This window comes from Ilyonectria robusta (assembly GCF_021365365.1).
Source record: "Ilyonectria robusta strain PMI_751 chromosome Unknown BGZ61scaffold_4, whole genome shotgun sequence".
Classification (NCBI taxonomy): domain Eukaryota; kingdom Fungi; phylum Ascomycota; class Sordariomycetes; order Hypocreales; family Nectriaceae; genus Ilyonectria; species Ilyonectria robusta.
The window spans coordinates 1,095,104-1,112,113 of record NW_025764438.1 but is presented as its reverse complement, the minus strand read 5'-3'; the positions used below and the strand labels follow the sequence as shown (position 1 = coordinate 1,112,113).

Below are 17,010 nucleotides of genomic sequence, written 5' to 3'. Positions count from 1 at the left end.
TGTTAAGCAATAAAGCTATTATTCTCAGATTAAGACGAAATTATGGGCAGGTTTATCTCTAGCTTAGTAAAGCAATTCCCGTCCCACAGAAGCTCTTCCTGGGTCTGAGCGGAATACTGTCGCAGAAAGAGTGCATTTTTTGAGGCTAACCCACCATTGAGTTAGTCGAAGCTGGGCAGACATCAGGCTGGCGATCTGCCTACTCTGTCTTCCACACAAGCCAATCTACCAGATGCCTTGGGCGACTTGGCCTTTCAACTCCATCAGAGGCATGGGACCGGATTTTCCTATTGAAGCTGATCTGGCAGCTCAAAGCTTAATTGGGAGACTGGGTCATAAACCACCACGACATCGTCATCCTGACTCCATCTAAACCTGGCACTCACAAATTACCGCTCAATGAGGTTCGAGCAGAGATTCATAATGCACTCAAGCTTGTCCTCGTCACTTTTGTTGGCTTCCTCCAAGTACCTACTCGCAGGCCCAAACCTGTCCCAGACTGGTATAAACTGCCCGCTCCCCACCTTGCCTATCCTGCTGAAAGCCTTCTTGAGCACATCGTGTTCCGCAATCCTGTCCACGTCGCCTTTCTTGACAAGCTCAGGCCCAGCCACGTAGTCTTTCCCCTGCTGCGTCCTGGCCATGACGGTGGCTAGCGCACTAGCCTTGAAACAATACGTTATCATGGCGGCTAGGCCCGCTGCCAGAGCAGTGGCGATGCTGGAGCCTGTCGATTCTTTGGTCGAAGAGGTCTTGTCGGCAAGGTAAAGAGGCAGGCTTCTTCCGCCGGAGGTATTGACATTGACGCCTGGGAAGATGAAGTCGTTGTTCTTTCCAGCATGGCCATAGGCGGTGCCGTCGTCGTGGGCGGCGCCGATGACGAAGAATTGGTCACGGTTGAAGGCTGAGGGATAGTGATTGGGATCGCTGATTTGATCCGACGACGAGCAAAACATGAGAACTTTCCGTTCGCATGCCCTCTTCAGAACCGAATCAAGCAGCTTCTTCTCTTCACTTCCCTCTGCAGGAACTGGTATCGTCCACGACATGGATATTATAGTTGCGTTCTTTTCCAAAGCTGCCTCGATAGCCTGTGGTACCGTTAGTCAGTGGGTGATGGTAGAGTAGAAGAGTGAAACTCACCAAGGCTGCCGAGGCCGCATCGATGGTCGAGTGCCCTCTGTCCGGACTGCTATGCGTCTTGAGACGGATCGAGTAAATACTCGCCATAGGACACACCTTGCAAATCATCCTCGCCATTTCAGTGCCGTGGCCCCTGCCTGAGATATAGTACTGTCCCACACCTCTATCCTGATAGTCGAACGTCACGCCCTCAATGACACGGCCTGAAAAGGCCGGGTCACAACTGTCAACACCGTCATCGATTAGTGCAACAACAACGGGTTTCTGCAGATTCTGAAGATCACTCCTGGTCTGACTGTCAATGCTCAGCAGCTGGCCGCCGTCAGCTTGATCCTGGCCGAGCTTGCTGCTCGATGCGTCGGTTGTCTTCCTCCAAAGCTCATTCATGTGTTCTGCAAACTTTTCCATGCAATTGAGCCACTCGTGCTCAGTCATTGGATTGAAGCGCCCAGCTGCCTTGGGTAAACCGGCAGCCGACACCAGAACTTCAGCTCCCTTCTTGCCCTGTCGTTGCCGAACTTCAATCGAGCGTTCTGGAAGCGGCGTGGAGCTTCTTGTCGAGCTTCGGTGCTCCGACGATGTATTCAAAGCTCCTGATTCCGCTGAAGCTATAACGCCAACCGTCATGTTCGCCCTCCGGTTTTCATTGGCATTGCGGTTTAGGCGAGCTCGAAATTCTTCAAGGTTCGTCGCCACCCAATTACTAGTGTCGAACAACTAAGTGAAATTTTTTCAGTATTGTTTCAAAGGGCATGGTTTAGCAGCGCCATGAAGCGAGGATACTCACGTCGGACTGAGGCGGGATGTTCAGGTTGATGGCTTCGAGATTCTCCAGCTGAGGTAAACCCTCAGACTCACTCCACGCCCTCAGCACGGCATTGTTGCCACTCCATTTCAGCGTCACCTCTCGTAGCTGGTTCTTCGACCCAACCGAGTTGCCCTTCGCATCACTCTCATAAAAACTTGGATGGTCGGCCTTTTTGCCGAGTTGGCAAATAACTTGAGGATCTAGGTCCGTCTTCTGCCAGTCAAGATGCTCCACCACGATCTTCTCCAGCGACAACGTGATTGACTCGTCACTGTGCGGAATCTTGTCACTGTCTTCCACTTCGACTTTGAGAATGCGCCGGACGCCCTTGGCGTACAGCCAGTTGAAGAAGAACTCCATGTCCTGGCGGCCTGGAGCACGAGGTTTCGGGGCTCTCCTCCCCTTCTGGATGACGGTCACGTTGGGGAACCTTACATACATGAGCACCTCATCGAACCGGATGCCGTGGTCTCCATCCTTTCCGAAGGTCCCGTTAAAAGCGGTGTCTTGGATCTCGGATGGAAGTCCCCGGTAGTCGAAAAAGATCTGAATATCTGGGCACCACGGTCAAATTGAGATCTGAAGCATGAAACGTGATTGGTCTTACCTTGCTGAAAGTTCTTTCCTTGTAGAAACGAATTAGCCATCTTGACACTCCTAGTCCTCATGTAGTGCAGCTTCAGCATGTTGAGAATCTTGGCCGAGTTCCTTGCCAAGTCACTAGAATCCGGTCCCTTCGTCGTAGATCTCTTGGACGACACCTTCTTGTCCCTCTTTTTCCTTTCGTCGTCAGTGGGAATGTCGAACCTCTGCGTCGCGACTCTCTTCAGAGGCGTGTTTGGCGCATGGTCAGATTGGCTCCTGGGGACGGCCAATATCGGACCATCGGGGCTGGCTTTCGGATCCTTGAGCTGTTTCGTACGCTCTTTCGGGTCCTTTGGATTCCTTTTGTCTTCCTTGGCTTTGCGTTCTTGGGCTTCTCTTTCCTGTTCCTTCAATTCTTGTCGCCGCCTTTCATTCTCGTCCAGATTCTGGAGCTCTTGCTTGGCCCCTTCACGATCCCGCTCCGGTTTCTTGCCCCGGCGGTCACGCTCCTCGACGGTTCGGCTCTTTGGTCCCTTGTCAAGACCTCCTTTGCGCGCATCCTTCTCTCTACTGGGGATTGCAAGGTTTGATGCCTTGCTGTCCCCTCGCTCTTGACCTGTATCGCGCGCCTTTGCCTCCTCCCGTTCCTCTCTTGCAAGTTTCTCCACCTTGTCCTGATAGACCTTGGCTGTTCTTTCGTGCTCGCCATAGACAGAGTACTCGACGTGGTCTTCCCTTCTCTTGTACTTGTAATCCAGAAACGTCTCGAGGGGTTTGGGCGTTCCAGATGTCTTGTGCCGCATGACAGCATCCCAGTCCTTCTCAAGGAGTAGTCTGACGACGCCCACTCGCTTGTCGCTGCACTGGTCATATTCCACCGCGCAATGAAAGGGTGTCCTTCCGGAACCATCCCTGAGCTCCAGAGCTTTGTCACTGGCATGACTGATCAGCTTTTGGAGGACTTGGTCTTTCATGCCCTTCTCAAAGGCCAGCGCCAAGCAGGTTTTGGCCGACCTGTCCTCGCCGCATGGCATCTCCACGGCGTCTGAGATGGCCTGCGGATCGCTGCAGTTACTCAACATGTAGTCAACTAGCTTCCACGCAGGTGCTTTGAGCAGCTGAATTGCGCGGTAGAGTGGGTTCTGCCCGTCATCATTCTTGGTTCGTAGTAAGTACGGGTAATCTTCCATCAGTCTCTTGACGAGCGGCTTGACATCTGAAGCTCTGATCTCCTTGGCGTACACCAATTGGGCAATTCTGTGCAGAAAGGTCCCGTCTCGACTGGCCTCTTGGGTCAAAACCTGTTTATGGTCGTGGAAGAATCTGTCAATATCCTCTTCAGTGGCCTCTCCGTTGAAGGTCTTTTTCATCTGTTCCGTGGCCAACCTGGTTCTTTTCGTGATGTCGTCTTCCACTTCCTCTTCCTCGTCCGATTCCTCGGATTCTCGCCCCGACTCTCTGTCCTCTGCGTCCGACATGATTGTAATGTTTGGGAGTAAGATGTGGAAAAGACTTTGACGATGAATGCAAAATGGAGCTCGGGGATTGAATTGGGCTTCGAGGGTGTTGGAGTGTCGAGCCTGGCTACCGTCGACTTAGTGGCGGAGATTGCACCATCTTTCGAGGCTCGGACCGGTCACGCGAAGTTGTGACAGGGTTCAAGAGTAATGTCTCAAGCTGTTCATCATCCCATTGTGAATATGTCCGGCCCCCAAACTTGGAAGTACCTCAATGTCGACGCTCGAATTGGGGCGCAGCCGCTCAACCCTCCATTTGATTGGCGTGGACACTCCAAAATGCATGCACACGCATACAGCTGAAATTATCATATGTCTCCGTTGCCTTTTACTGGAACTCTCAGTTGCTGATTGGTGGCCTTATCCCGGGTATGTGCGAAAGGGTGCATTACCCAGAGACAGGATGATGTCTCCCATGACCACCAGTAAGCAGAATCCATGCATGCTCGGGATTGCGATTACGCAGGGCTGTTTTCTCTTCTCGCTCAAGCAACACTGTAGGCATGTCCATCGAAGAGGCTCTTTAAAAAGAGTACTTCGGCCTCCATCTGACGGCATCCCCCGCTGCAACCGCCAACTCACCACCTGATCTAACTGCGAGCACCAAATATACCCGAAGTTCTCATCAGTCGCCATGGCTGCCAGTGAAAACCAAGATCCAAACCTCGAAGGGCTTGAACAGGAACAAGATGTGGAGGTATTTGACGTCGGCATGTTCGAAGGTGGAAGTAAAGGAAGCGGCTTCCACACCAAGAACAACCCAAAGGATCCGTACCAGCGTTCGGAAGTCATCCAACGGACTGGTCACGGCGTGGATATCAGATGCACTCTGATAGATGCGGTTCATGGCTCCATGTCCGCGGACAGCGATTTCTGGGCGACGTTGTTGGTCTTACAGTTCCGCTTTGATCCTCAGAAGAGGGCACGTCGTGTCTCTGAAGCAACAATTGAGCTCCGTTTCGATGTTTCCGACACGAACAACGAGCTCCCCGAGGTTGAAGCAGTATCTTTCGACGGCAACTACAGCTTCCTACCTAGCAAACAATCCGAGACCATCGTCACTGGCGCCGACGGAGGCATTGGAGCCAGCTACGGAGCAGAGCTCAACGCTTCGCTGAAATGGGAGAAGACGGTAGCTCGCGAAACGGCAGACGCAACCACCGTCAGCGGAGGGAAGCTCGTTCTCGACAACATGCCCCCCAACCGGGTGGCCAAGTGGACTCTTCTGGAGAACAAAACGCTCAAGACAGGAGTCCCGGCATCCATACAGGTAGCCGTTAGGATCAAGCGGAGGGACGAGGCAGTCTTCACTTGCATTCCAAAGCTGCAGTGCAAGGCAGACAAGTGGACCTCTGTACAGTCTTTCTTTGGAAGGGTGCCCGAAGATGACCCTGTGCTGCTCAAGCCGGACATGAAGGCGACCAACAAGCTCAAAGTGTACGACACGGAGGAGCTGGGTAGCATCGACTTGCAGAAGCTGAGCGACGTTACCTTCACAACCATGATCCTGGATGCTCAGAAGTAACGCGTGGGGGCCAAAAGTGGTCAGCAAACAGGGAATCAGTTTCAGGCCCGCTTTCTGACAGAGTGATATGCATCCGTAGGGCTCAGATGCCTGTATTATTCGCTCAAATGCAGCTGTGATGTGCGCTGTTGTCTCGCAGCTGTGATATGCGCTGTTGTCTCGCAGCTGTGATATGCGCTGTTGTCTCGCAGCTGTGATACGCGTCCTGTCTTGCAGCCGTGAGGGGTAGACGCCTTGAATGCATACAGGGATTCAGCCAGCCTGATGCTCATCCTTTTGTACCTTCTAGGGTCCTCGAAGTACCTTCAAGTAATCGAACATCTGTGTGCGTGAGGCCATGGCCCACAACCTCCAGAAGCATGTCGCCAGGATTTCTTCTCCCCAGCCTTCAACCTCCAAGTTTGTCCACCCGCTGCGTCGACGAGCTCCCGATGCACCTTTTCTGTCAGTAATCGTTCACAATAATTAAGAAGCCAGTTCTGGTTTGAGAAAACATGCTGGATGCCGAGAACACCCCGCCGGCCTCTCCAGTCCATTCGGAAGCCGATGACGAGGACTCGAGTGAGACAGAGTCAGAGCGCAATGACAGGGACCAAGAGTCTGTTGCCGACGATGCAGAGGATGACAAGAAGTCTATCCTTACTACCTCAACAGAATTATCAGAAGAGCCGGCTTTAGACCTCCTCGGGATCTCACGTCCTGCGACACCGGATGTTGATACCGAAGCGACCCCTCCTCCTTTGGGCTTGAATAGACCATGGGGGTGGTCATATTACGACGACTACGAGTGAGTGCGGCGTCGATGATACCTCATGACCTCCGACTGATCATTAACTCAGTGTGATTGCTGTCCACGGCCTCCGCGATGATCACAGCACTGCGTGGAAATCCAAAAGTGGGAAGCCGTGGCTTCGGGATCGGCTATTTGAGAAGCTCTCGATTCGGCAACTGGACTACTCGTACGCCACTGATGAGTCGGCTAGGATTTTCCAGAGAAATGGAATCAAGGCCGAGGCTCAAAACTTGCTGCGGTTGTACAGCGAGGAGAGACGCAGGCTTGAAGATGCGAGTGTTCCGACCGCCCTGTGCTGAGTGAGCCAGCGCTAATACAACTCGCAGACCGAAGTTGATCGACCGATAATCTGGGTCTGTCACGACATTGGAGGCACGATAGTCAAACAGGTTCGTTGTCCGTTGCTATTCACGAAAATGAGCTAACTCTAGATCAGGTCCTCATTGAAGCTGCCCAAGCTACTCTTGCCGAGGGCTATGAAGATGCTGAAACATGGGAGTTCATGAAGGAGGCTCACAGGAGAATCTCGACGTTTTCTACTGCAATTGTACTACAGCCACTTGTTGATGAAATTCTCTGCTTGCCGCTAATTGCACCATTACAGATATTCTTGGGCTGTCCTCACAGAGCCGAGTCCATCGAAGTTCTTGAAGACGAGCTGTACAACTTGATGAGCTTACCAGGCCCCGACGTCAAGAAGGGTATCATGAGAAAGATCAAAGACATGGCTTATCAAGTAAACGATGTCAACATTCGAGCTCTGGACGGCAACCTGTTCTCACGTTTGGTCAACATCAACACCTTTTACCTCCCAGACTTGCCAAAAGAAGCAGAGACCAAGCAGGAATCTTCCGTGCAAGAAGAGGAACATCAGAATGCTACAATCCAACAAGACACCTCTCAATCTGTACCGCATTCCTCGACCCCTTTGATCGAGTTTCCCACCCCGCCAGCATCACCGTTCAGTCAATACACGTTAACCACCGGTCACTGGATGGAAATCGACAGCCGATGCTCGCAGTGTGACATAGACCATGCTAATCTTGTCCGAGGTGACGAGGGTGTTGAAGAGTACAAGAGCTGGGTGACCAAGCTCGACATCCGTTTCGACGGTTCCTATTATCGTATGTCATATCGCATCTGGTTACCCTTGTTTGCTCATCAATCACTTGACTAACAACTCTAAGCGTTGAAAATTTTCTCTGATTTTATCAACCGCCAGGTCGCCCTGCTGTCCTTGGCCCCAACCATCAGATACCCAAGAGTGTACGTGTATCCGGCCGGGATCCTCTCCAAATCGGGTACACCTCCCTTCCTTGATTGGATTCTCAAGTACCAAAATGATCTCAGGGATTTTAACAACGGCTTGGGCCCACGAGTGCTGTACATTCATGGGGTTGCAGATCCAGCCCGAACAGCCATGCTTTCCCAGTACTGGCACCTCTTCAACGCAGAGCTGCTTAGCTGGATACAGGAAACTTACGGGGGAAACACTTTCTCCTTCGAGTTCAGCAAATTCGACAGTAGACGAAATACCATCCGGTCCATGCTGGTAACCTATCTTAACGAGATGGCATGGCTCAGTTGGTCTATGCCTGGCTGTGCCGACGGGGTTCGCTGGTTGTTTGAGAACCTCGAGTATTTCGGCTCCTGGTCGCTTCCTGATCTCTTCAAGATTTTCAAAGAAGTGAGACGAAATTTGGCCAGGTTCGAAATGAGAATTTACCTGGCCTGCTTCGACAGTTGCGTTGAAGAGGAGCGAACGTGGTTTCTCAAGGCCGTGCTGGACCAGCACAGCCATAGCGACATGAACGATCAGCTCATCATCACCGCAAGCAATCCCGACAGCCTCCTGAATGATTCGGTTCCGGAATCGCGACTCGTACATCTGACAGATTGCCCAGCGGAACTGAATGGGTTCGCAATCGATGAAAAGGGCATCCATGGCAGTGGGCTTGCAGTGGCCCTGGAAGATGTGCTTCGTCAACGCCCAGTTCTGAACAGTCTCAAGCAAACTCTGGAAGCCTTGATGGAAGAATGCAAGCATACACCCCATCTTGGCTACAGGATCCTCGACTGGCTTAGCCGTTTCGGGCGAGGAACTCCAACTGCAAGCATATCAGCAACAATCGAGAAGTTGCGTCCGGTCACACCAGAGAGTGTCATTAGTGTTGTGATTGGCAGTCTGCCTTTAGAGAAGCGGAAATGGGCAGTCCTAGTTCACCGATGGGTGAGATACGCTATGGAGCCATTGACGATTGAGGTTCTCGGCCATGCCCTCGCAGCATCGACATCTTCAGGCGACGAGTTGTTGCTGGACATCGACTGCGAGCAACTCTCCGACAACCTGCAGAAGGAATTCTCAGGCATCATCGTGATCGATGGCCGAGACATCAAGTTTGTCCATGAGTCGTTCCACGATGCGCCAATTGCTGGGGTGGAGGAATGCAAGGACGAACAACCCTCATTTGTCCATGGCGCGATTGCCGAGACTTGCCTGAAGTACCTGATGCACGGCCAAGTTCAGACACAATATCGAAAACTCGCAGTCGACAATTATGGCGGTGATCATCTCAAACGCCCACTCTTTCTTCCCCGAGAAAACCTGCTCGAGTACGCTGTCCAATACTGGCCTGAACATTACCGCCTTGCCGGTTCTCATCGCCCTCTCGCACTCGCCTTGGAGTTCTTCAGAGAAACCGAAGCGAGGAACAAGTGGGCTGAGGGGTATTACCTGCTGTCAAACCCTTTCACACGCATCCAGCGGAGTTACTTCTCTCCATTGCCTTTGATGGCTGCCCTGGGCTTGGACGATCTCATTGCTGACCAAACCAAACATGAAGAAAGCTCGAAGTGGTTTCATCAAGACAGTTGGCTAGCCATCACTGAAGCGGCGCGACATGGTCACAAAAGTATACTCTGTATGCTGTTGGACCGCGCGCAGGCGGACGAGTCTGGTCTACAGGACGCACTCTTCTGGGCAGCCTCCTCTGGCAATGAAGAGGTATTATCTCTTCTTGTCAACAAAGTCGCCTCAAAAGACAGCTTCAGTCGGCCCGCTTCTCTTCTGTCTCGCGCGGCATTCGCCGGCAGTGACCTGGTGATCTCCGCTCTCGCTAAAACAGGGTTGAACCTGGATCAACAAAACGACGACATCAAGCAATCGGCTATTGAGACAGCCATCGTCTGGGGCCACTCATCAGTGGTGAAGCTTCTCTTGGAGTCTGGAGCTGGTCTCAGCTCACGAGACGCTGACGGCAGGACCCGTTTGCTGTTGGCAGTCCGCATGTGCCAGCCAGAGATTGTACAACTTCTTCTTGACAATGGTGCTAGTTTGGATGAGAAAGATAAAGATGGAATGTCAGTTGTGAATGCTGCTATTGCAGCGGGGGACCCCGGAACGCTGAAGGTACTTATCGCGGCTGGAGCAGACTTTAAATCTGGAGACTTCGGTTTCGATATCAACAGTCTCTGTCCCATCGTTCACGCGGCGGACCATGGCAGGCCAGGCTGTCTACAGATCCTGATAGAAAGCGGAGCAGATCCGCTTACAGAAGCAGAAGGAGGAAGCATTTTGTATCTCGTCTGTCAATTCGGGAATCAGCTAGCTAATTGCCGACTTCTCCTGGAGAAGGGAGCAAACCCGAACCAGACCTATCCGGACAAGGAGATGATGCTCACTCGGGTTCTGAGAAGAAACAGCAAGGAGCTCATCGAGTTGTTCCTCGACAACGGAGCGAACCCGGACTCTTTTGACCCTTGGGAGGAGGCAGAAGCCAAGACCCCGTTGACATTTGCGTCTTATAACTGTTCTTACGAGGTGATGAAGACTCTTCTTGACAAGGGGGCGTCACCAAACTATGGCCCGGACGGAGCTGAGTCCGCGCTCCTTGCCGCCGCTTGGCGAGGAGACGATATCAAGAAAGCAGAATTGCTTCTCGAACGAGGAGCAGACCTCGACTGGAAACGGTCCGATGGCTGGACACCTCTCCAGACTGCCTACGACTCGCCAAAGTTCGTGACCCTCTTTTTGAAACACGGTGCAGACGTCGAAAGACAGACTGAAGACGGAACGGTGTTGATGATGGCGGCAAGATGGAATTTCGTCGAGACGTTGAAGACCCTCGTCGCGCATCAGAATCCACGGCCAGACCTTGACACCAGGTACACCTATGAAGACAATGAGTTTCGCGACTACACCGCACTTACGTTTGCCGTCAGCAACGGAGCCTACGGGTGTGCCAACTTTTTGCTCGAGGCTGGTGCCAAACTGGTCGATCAGTTGAATGATGCTGCGTTCATCCTACAACAAGACGTCGAAAAGGAGCAGATTGACGAGATGGTCAAGTTCATGAAGGCTTGCCTCGAACGTGGAGTCAAGCCTGATCAGGTGGACAAGGATGGAAATATACCGCTCCATGGCATCAGATCATCTACGCCAGTGTCGGTTATTCAACTTCTAATCGACGCCGGCGCTCCAGTCGATACACCCAACACAGCCGGGTGGACGCCACTAGCCATGGCTGTAGAACACGGCAATACCGACGCCGTGAAACTACTGCTATCCAAATATGCTCGGCCAACGGTCTGCAGCCCGAGTTTTGGCAGTCTCCTGTTTCTTGCCTGCAAGGAAGATCCCGCAGCTGCGACGAAAGTCATCGATCTTCTGAAGCTTCTCCTCGAGGCCAAAGTTGATCCCAACGCCCCTGGACCTGAACCTTCTAAGCCACCCTTGCTATACACTGTGATACGCAAAACTTGGGATTCAAGGGTTCGACACAAACTGGTGAGATATCTCGTTGACGCTGGCGCGCATATCAATGCGCCAGCCGGGGTTCAACTACATCCCATCATTGCCGCCGTTGAGAAATCCGATCTTCGACTGGTGCAGTATTTGATCCGCCTTGGTGCCAACGTCAACGCTGCCGACAGTCAAGGCCGCCGTGCTATTCACTACGCCATTTCCACGAACACCGCGACCCTGAAGAGATATCGCATTTTCCGTAAGGCTGGCGCAGACTTACAATCACCAGACAACTACGGGCGGACTCCGTTCCATCTTGCATGTGGCTTTGGATATACTTTCGAGGTCGAGTGGCTTTTCAGAAAGGTCCCGGGCCTCGACGTCGACGAGAGAGATGTAGATGGATGGACACCGCTCATGTGGGCGTGCAAGCTTGACCGTAGCAACGGCCCCATGGTGGAAGAGCTGAGGGACCGCGGAGCCAGCTTTTGGTCTAGGAGCAAGGACGGTGAATGGTCTGCTCTAAAACTTGCCTGCTTTAGCGATATGGGCATGGAAACTCGCGAGCGTCTGGATCCACGCGAAAGCGAGAGGGAGCGTGTCGGGCCCGACGGAGTCCAGGAAACGTGGGATCCTCTTTTCCACACTGCTGAACCTGGAAGAACCCATGTTGACGTTACCTGTGATGGATGCTTTCTGGTTAGTCACCACCTTTCCTGCCTCTCAATCTGTGAGTATGATCGCTAACGACTGTTTTGGGTATAGAGAATCATCGGGCCTCGGTACAAATGTACCGCATGCGAGGTATCAAATGATTTGTGCTTCAAGTGCTTCCCACATCGCGCAACGATGCACGATTCGAGCCACGAGTTTGAGGAATATGTCGAGACATATAACGAGGGCGGCTCGCAGGGTGAACCGTCTGTGGTGGATGATGGGAGAGCCAGTGTCTCGAGTGGCAGCCGTAGGGCTAAGGATGACGATTCTCGAGAAAGTGAAGAAAGTGACTCGGAGAGCGACGATGAGTCTTCGCATATTGCAGATTAGGGGGGTGTCGAAAGCTACCGGTATATGACAGAGAGGCATAGGACGATATTTAAGTCTCACTGGATGCAGAGCAGACAGTTCAGGGGGCGGATTAACTCTTGGTGTTGAAATCATTTCAGTCATGTCGGTTCCATCATGTGTTGAAGCCATGTATTCTGATGGACATTTGAGCCTTTAGTACCTGTATGTACACCATGTCCCAGGCATCCACGCAACTCTTGGCCTGAGGCTTAGACGTAAATAATTTATGTTGTCGCGTATCACTGCACTTGATTGGCTTCGTCATCCTTCTCTTCAAACAACACTCCCTCGCTAGCGCTTTTGATCATCAACTCGTCCAACCAGCAAGGGAACAACCAATAATGTTGGGTAGGGGATCGTCTTCTCATAGCTCACCTTCTCAAGGCTCACCGGCCGGTTGCGAATACCGGTTGATGTTGTTCCGAATGCCCCAGTCCGCGAATCCAACGACGTTAAAGGCCGCCCAGATGAACGGGTGCTGAAATTCGGTGAGAATGTCGGCGCCATCAAAGCCCAACTCTTCGATCGATTCGGTGACGGCCTCCCTCCCTCCCTTGACGAATCCGTTCGGATTGAGCCCTTTCCTCTCCATAATGTCCCACTCGGCCGCCATAGACCGCAAGAATTCAACGGCCCTGGGAAGATCCAACGACAACACCGTCTCGTTCGCCTCGTGCCACGCGTCGCGGAACAAGAAAATCTCGTCACTCTGCCGCACCATCCGGATGTAGAAGAGGAACATCTGGATCAGCGTCGACACCTCTTTGACCTTCCACAGCGCGCCGACGTACGCCTTGGTGCCCGTGGCCAAGACGGCGTGGCTGAAGCCCACCACGTCGCCGCTCGAATGCGCCATGCCGGCGCCGCTGAAGCACGCGCTGAACACCACCGCGCTGACCTTGGCGCGCACGTTGGCCAGGTCCAGGATGCGGAAGGGCTGCTGCAGCGCGATCCACGAGTGCCCGGGCCGCTCGTAGTTGACCTTGCCGTGCGTCGAGATGTGCAGGATGGAAGATGTCTGTAGGAGCTCCCGGAATCGATCCCGCGTCACCGTCGTGGCGTCGAAGATGCTCGCGCGGCACACGAGAGAGGCGTGTAGTGCTTCGATTGCGCCCATGGGGAGCGCCGCGAGGCCGCCATCCAGTTCCTCGCGGAGGCTTCCTGGACGGGCGATCGCAGAGGCGGCGAATTCGCCATCTAGAGTTGCGGTGCTGCGGGCGTGATGATATAGAGACAGGCTGGGAACTTGGCAGACCTTTTTCCACGGGAAGAGGTAGCGGCCGTCGAGCATCAGTGTGTTCAGCGGGAAGCGGGCCATATCGCCCGAGGGAACAAAGAAGATGACCTCCTTTTGAAGCACGAAGCGCGCGAGGGGCTGGATGAATATCGACGAGAGGTAGGCGCTGAGGAAGTTGAGGACATTGATGTCGGCTCCGCATTGATACTGGTTCATCAGCCCGAGGTAGGTGGAAACGGCTTTTCGAATTTGAAATGGCCTCACGCTTGGGTTCCAAGAGCGGTGGAGAATGCCGGTGTTGTCAATGGCAAAGAGGGCCAGGCCGTCCTGTGATATCGCCGTGTATATCACCAGAGTGTCATCGGGAATAGAGGCGCAAAGTGTTGGAAACTTGTACCAAAGGGACGCGTCTGCTCGCTGACTCGGCAGGACACCGATATTTTCGATCAAGAATCTCTCCATCTCCACTGCTTCCTGATCGAGCTGCAGAAACTCTGCTTCCTCGTCTTGCGTTCGCATGGCGCCCCGGCTTTGAAGCTCTGTCCACAGGGCCATTCTCCGGTTCAGCTCAAGCCACTTGCTCAGGTTGGATCCCGGCGGGTCGTTCTTCCAGAGCGCAAGCAAGGCCATGGTGTTTCTGGCCTTGCCCAGCTCTAGCCACTCTATGGCCGTCTCGTCTGCGCTCTCGGGGGGGATATTCGCACTCGAAGTCGCACTTAAAAGACTCAGGTCCTGGTCAGTCGTGCTTGTCGGCTCGGGCAGGCTAAACCGCTGAGTTCGAACATATACGCAAAGCCGAGCAATACACGAATATATCCTTGCACGGTCCGAGAATGTCATCTGGAAGCGCTTCTGCTCGAGATCCATATCGTCCATGCGCTTGACTGTGGCGAAATACCAGCTTTGGAAATATAATCTGAGAGCGTCGTAGTATCGACCTTTGTGCTCTGCGACTAAGCCAGCCCATAATCGACGCTGCCAGGGCAATGAGATCGTCGGGCAATACACCGATGTTGCATAGCCAGCAAGTTTCGATGTTAGCATTTCCATGAGCTGATCAGCCTGATCCCATCGTTTCAGGAAGATACAGGTCCCCATTGCGCGCTCCACGAGGAATATCTCTGTTACGGAGTTCACGGCTTCCATCTCTTCCTTGGACGCTCCATTCAACTGGCTGAAAGTCTCTCTTTCGTGAAAGGCCGACAGTTGCCGGTGCTCCAATCTACCAAACTTCTCCCCAAACTGTTGCATCGATATCGAATCCTCAGAAATGTCTGCCATGAACTTGGAGCATGCTTCAAGCACATCGAACGATGACCGTCGTGTATATGATTCAACCATGTTTTGCGCAACTTCATCAAAGGACGAGTGATTACCATCCTCCATTAGATGCGAGCACCGTGCCCGTTCAGCGTAGATCTCGACAAGGTCTTTCGTATCTAGATCAATTGTTGTAAAGAGGTCCTCTGGAATGTCGTCCAGCTTCTCCAAAAGAGTCTTGACCGAGTTTGCAACCTCTTTCGTAAAGAGGCCCATCGTAGTATAGGTTGAGAGGACCCGGCGTACTAGCCTGTGAACGAGATACCAACGGAGGTTCTTACAGCAACGGCAAACACCTACATCGTCGGCATTGACGCGCTGGGTTGCCCTTAGCCTTCCCAAGATATTGTCTAGACTTTCTTGCATCGTCGCTATCGACGCCTTTGCCACTTGACTGAAACCAAAAGCCAGGGAGAATTCCGTGAGAGAATCGAGGCTCTGAAGCCAGGTAAAGTTGAGCGTGGGAGCTCGAATGCAGAGAAGTCGAGCGATTTCATAGCAATGCATTCCCAAGCTGGAGCCACAGAAGTATCGGTAGTAGTCTCCGAGCCGTTGGGCAAAGGTAGCTAAATACCACTGGAGCATCGTTGCATCGTTGTCCTCTGCCGAAGCTCCCGTCTCTCGAGCTTGCTCAGCAGACTCCGTTGATAGCTGCTCTAAAATAAGGAGGTGAACCTGGACCAACTTTTCGTGTATGATATCAGCATTTGAGGAGAAAAGCTGTGCTGCCTCTCGGAGTAGCTCTGTGATGTGCCGCTCCAAATCGTTTGTATATCTCTTGTTCGCCCACATGACTCCCGAGTTGGACCGAACGATCATCAGTAGGCACGCTCGACGGAGCTTGATCGCACCGAGACCTCGAGAGTGGCCGGCTCGCTGATAGATGGACTCTGCGCGACTGTAGGCTTTCCAGGCTTCCTTGATCTGATCTAAACTGGCAATTTCTGGAAATCCAGAACCAGTGAGCGTAGGGTGCTGCGGAATGTCGGGCAACTGTTCCTCGAGATCACTTTCAACTACACCACCGTCGTCTGGTAGGCAGGGAGAACCAGCAGTGAGCAGTGGTTCAAGATACAGTGCCTCTGCGGTCCGTACAGTGACTTCGTCCAGCCTGTCTCCGATCTGCATATTCAAAAACAATGGGGAGGTATGTTGCCCGGAGACCAAACTGTCGCCTATCGCCATCACACATTGTGCGACTCCTAGGTCATCGTGCCGTGCTTCGCAAGTTTCCCGCAATCCTCGCAGCCGACGGGCAAATGCACCCTTGTCCAGAGACGGTAGGGCCTTGTTTGCCTCCAGCATAAACCTCTGTAGGAAAGTCTCCGTTGCTGTGAGCTGCAAATCCAGCGCTCTACCTCGCAAGCTTAGAAAGCTGAGTTGCTCACCCTCCAATATAATTTTGGCGTCGTTTAATTCCCCCAAGGCTTCGCATACCTCATTACCACCTCCCGTTGTGGTCTGGTACTCATGTGCTCGGAACGCCAGATGTGAAACTCCGAATACGTACGCAAACAAGTCCCTTTCAAACAAGTCGACAGGTGAAGCGTGCTGTTGAAGATCCCTTGAAGCGATGATGGCGTTTTTCACGTCGCTGGCGGGGTACGGCTTAGGATTCCAGATATCATTGACGGGGAACTCCATCAAATGCACCGGCCATCCGATAGCGGGAGAGCGGGCCATGGCGATGTTCAGAATCTGGTAACTCGACTTCCTAAAGCGCCATCGTGGAGATGTTTCCGGAACCTCGCCGATCTTGTCGAGCCACGCCTGCGCGGTTTTGTGATTTCCTTGCATCACGAACTGGACGGCTTGTAACAAGAAAGATGCATTCTTCTCGTCATCTGACTGATGGTCGATCGCGGAGATCAACTGGTCTATTCGTTGCTGTGTCTCGACGAAATTTCCACGGAGGTCATCGTGGAAGATGGAGCCTCCGAAGAAATCGCACACCGTCGTATAGTCCATGATGGTTTATGAGTTATCCTTTGCTAGAATGGCCTCGACTCTTCCATGTTCAATGCAATCGCGAAAATATTCCCGATTTCTGTGCAGTAGAAGGTGAATGCTCGCTCAGAGCTGAAATGCAGCCACCGCTTGGCAGTCCGCCAACTGGGAGATTGTTCCGTATGACCATGGGCTGGTAGAGTCGCCAAGCGAGTTATCTGAGGCTGTCTGTCTTGTATCTAGTGAAGCGCCACGTTCAAGTACACTACTAAATGTCACAACACAGTTTTGAGTTATCTCTCCACACCATCTCCACAAAGGTT

The 17,010-nt window shown here is 52.7% G+C and overlaps 4 protein-coding genes across 4 annotated transcripts; 2 read left to right on the top strand and 2 right to left on the bottom strand.

Annotated features, from left to right (window-relative positions):
• Positions 1–23: 23 nt before the first annotated feature.
• Positions 24–4,168, bottom strand: BGZ61DRAFT_565667 (uncharacterized protein). Its single transcript, XM_046255908.1, has 4 exons — positions 2,559–4,168; positions 1,931–2,505; positions 1,144–1,860; positions 24–1,091 (listed from the first exon to the last, which is right to left on the bottom strand). The coding sequence occupies exons 1-4, from the start codon at positions 4,012–4,014 to the stop codon at positions 390–392; spliced, it is 3,450 nt and encodes a 1,149-aa protein (XP_046108401.1). The 5' UTR covers positions 4,015–4,168; the 3' UTR covers positions 24–389.
• Positions 4,169–4,562: 394 nt separating this feature from the next.
• BGZ61DRAFT_444936 (uncharacterized protein) lies at positions 4,563–5,680 on the top strand. The gene has a single exon (XM_046245013.1). It carries the CDS (start codon positions 4,688–4,690, stop codon positions 5,576–5,578), a length of 891 nt encoding a protein of 296 aa, XP_046108400.1. The 5' UTR covers positions 4,563–4,687; the 3' UTR covers positions 5,579–5,680.
• A 392-nt stretch (positions 5,681–6,072) lies between these two features.
• BGZ61DRAFT_585407 (ankyrin repeat-containing domain protein) lies at positions 6,073–12,326 on the top strand (the record flags this gene model as incomplete). The annotated part of the gene is made up of 7 exons (XM_046256401.1): positions 6,073–6,365; positions 6,418–6,649; positions 6,698–6,760; positions 6,808–6,918; positions 6,976–7,495; positions 7,559–11,814; positions 11,881–12,326. The coding sequence occupies 7 exons, from the start codon at positions 6,073–6,075 to the stop codon at positions 12,160–12,162; spliced, it is 5,757 nt and encodes a 1,918-aa protein (XP_046108399.1). The 3' UTR covers positions 12,163–12,326.
• Positions 12,327–12,562: 236 nt separating this feature from the next.
• Positions 12,563–16,708, bottom strand: BGZ61DRAFT_565649 (CHAT domain-containing protein; the record flags this gene model as incomplete). The annotated part of the gene is made up of 1 exon (XM_046255907.1): positions 12,563–16,708. The coding sequence occupies one exon, from the start codon at positions 16,706–16,708 to the stop codon at positions 12,563–12,565; it is 4,146 nt and encodes a 1,381-aa protein (XP_046108398.1).
• Positions 16,709–17,010: the final 302 nt, after the last annotated feature.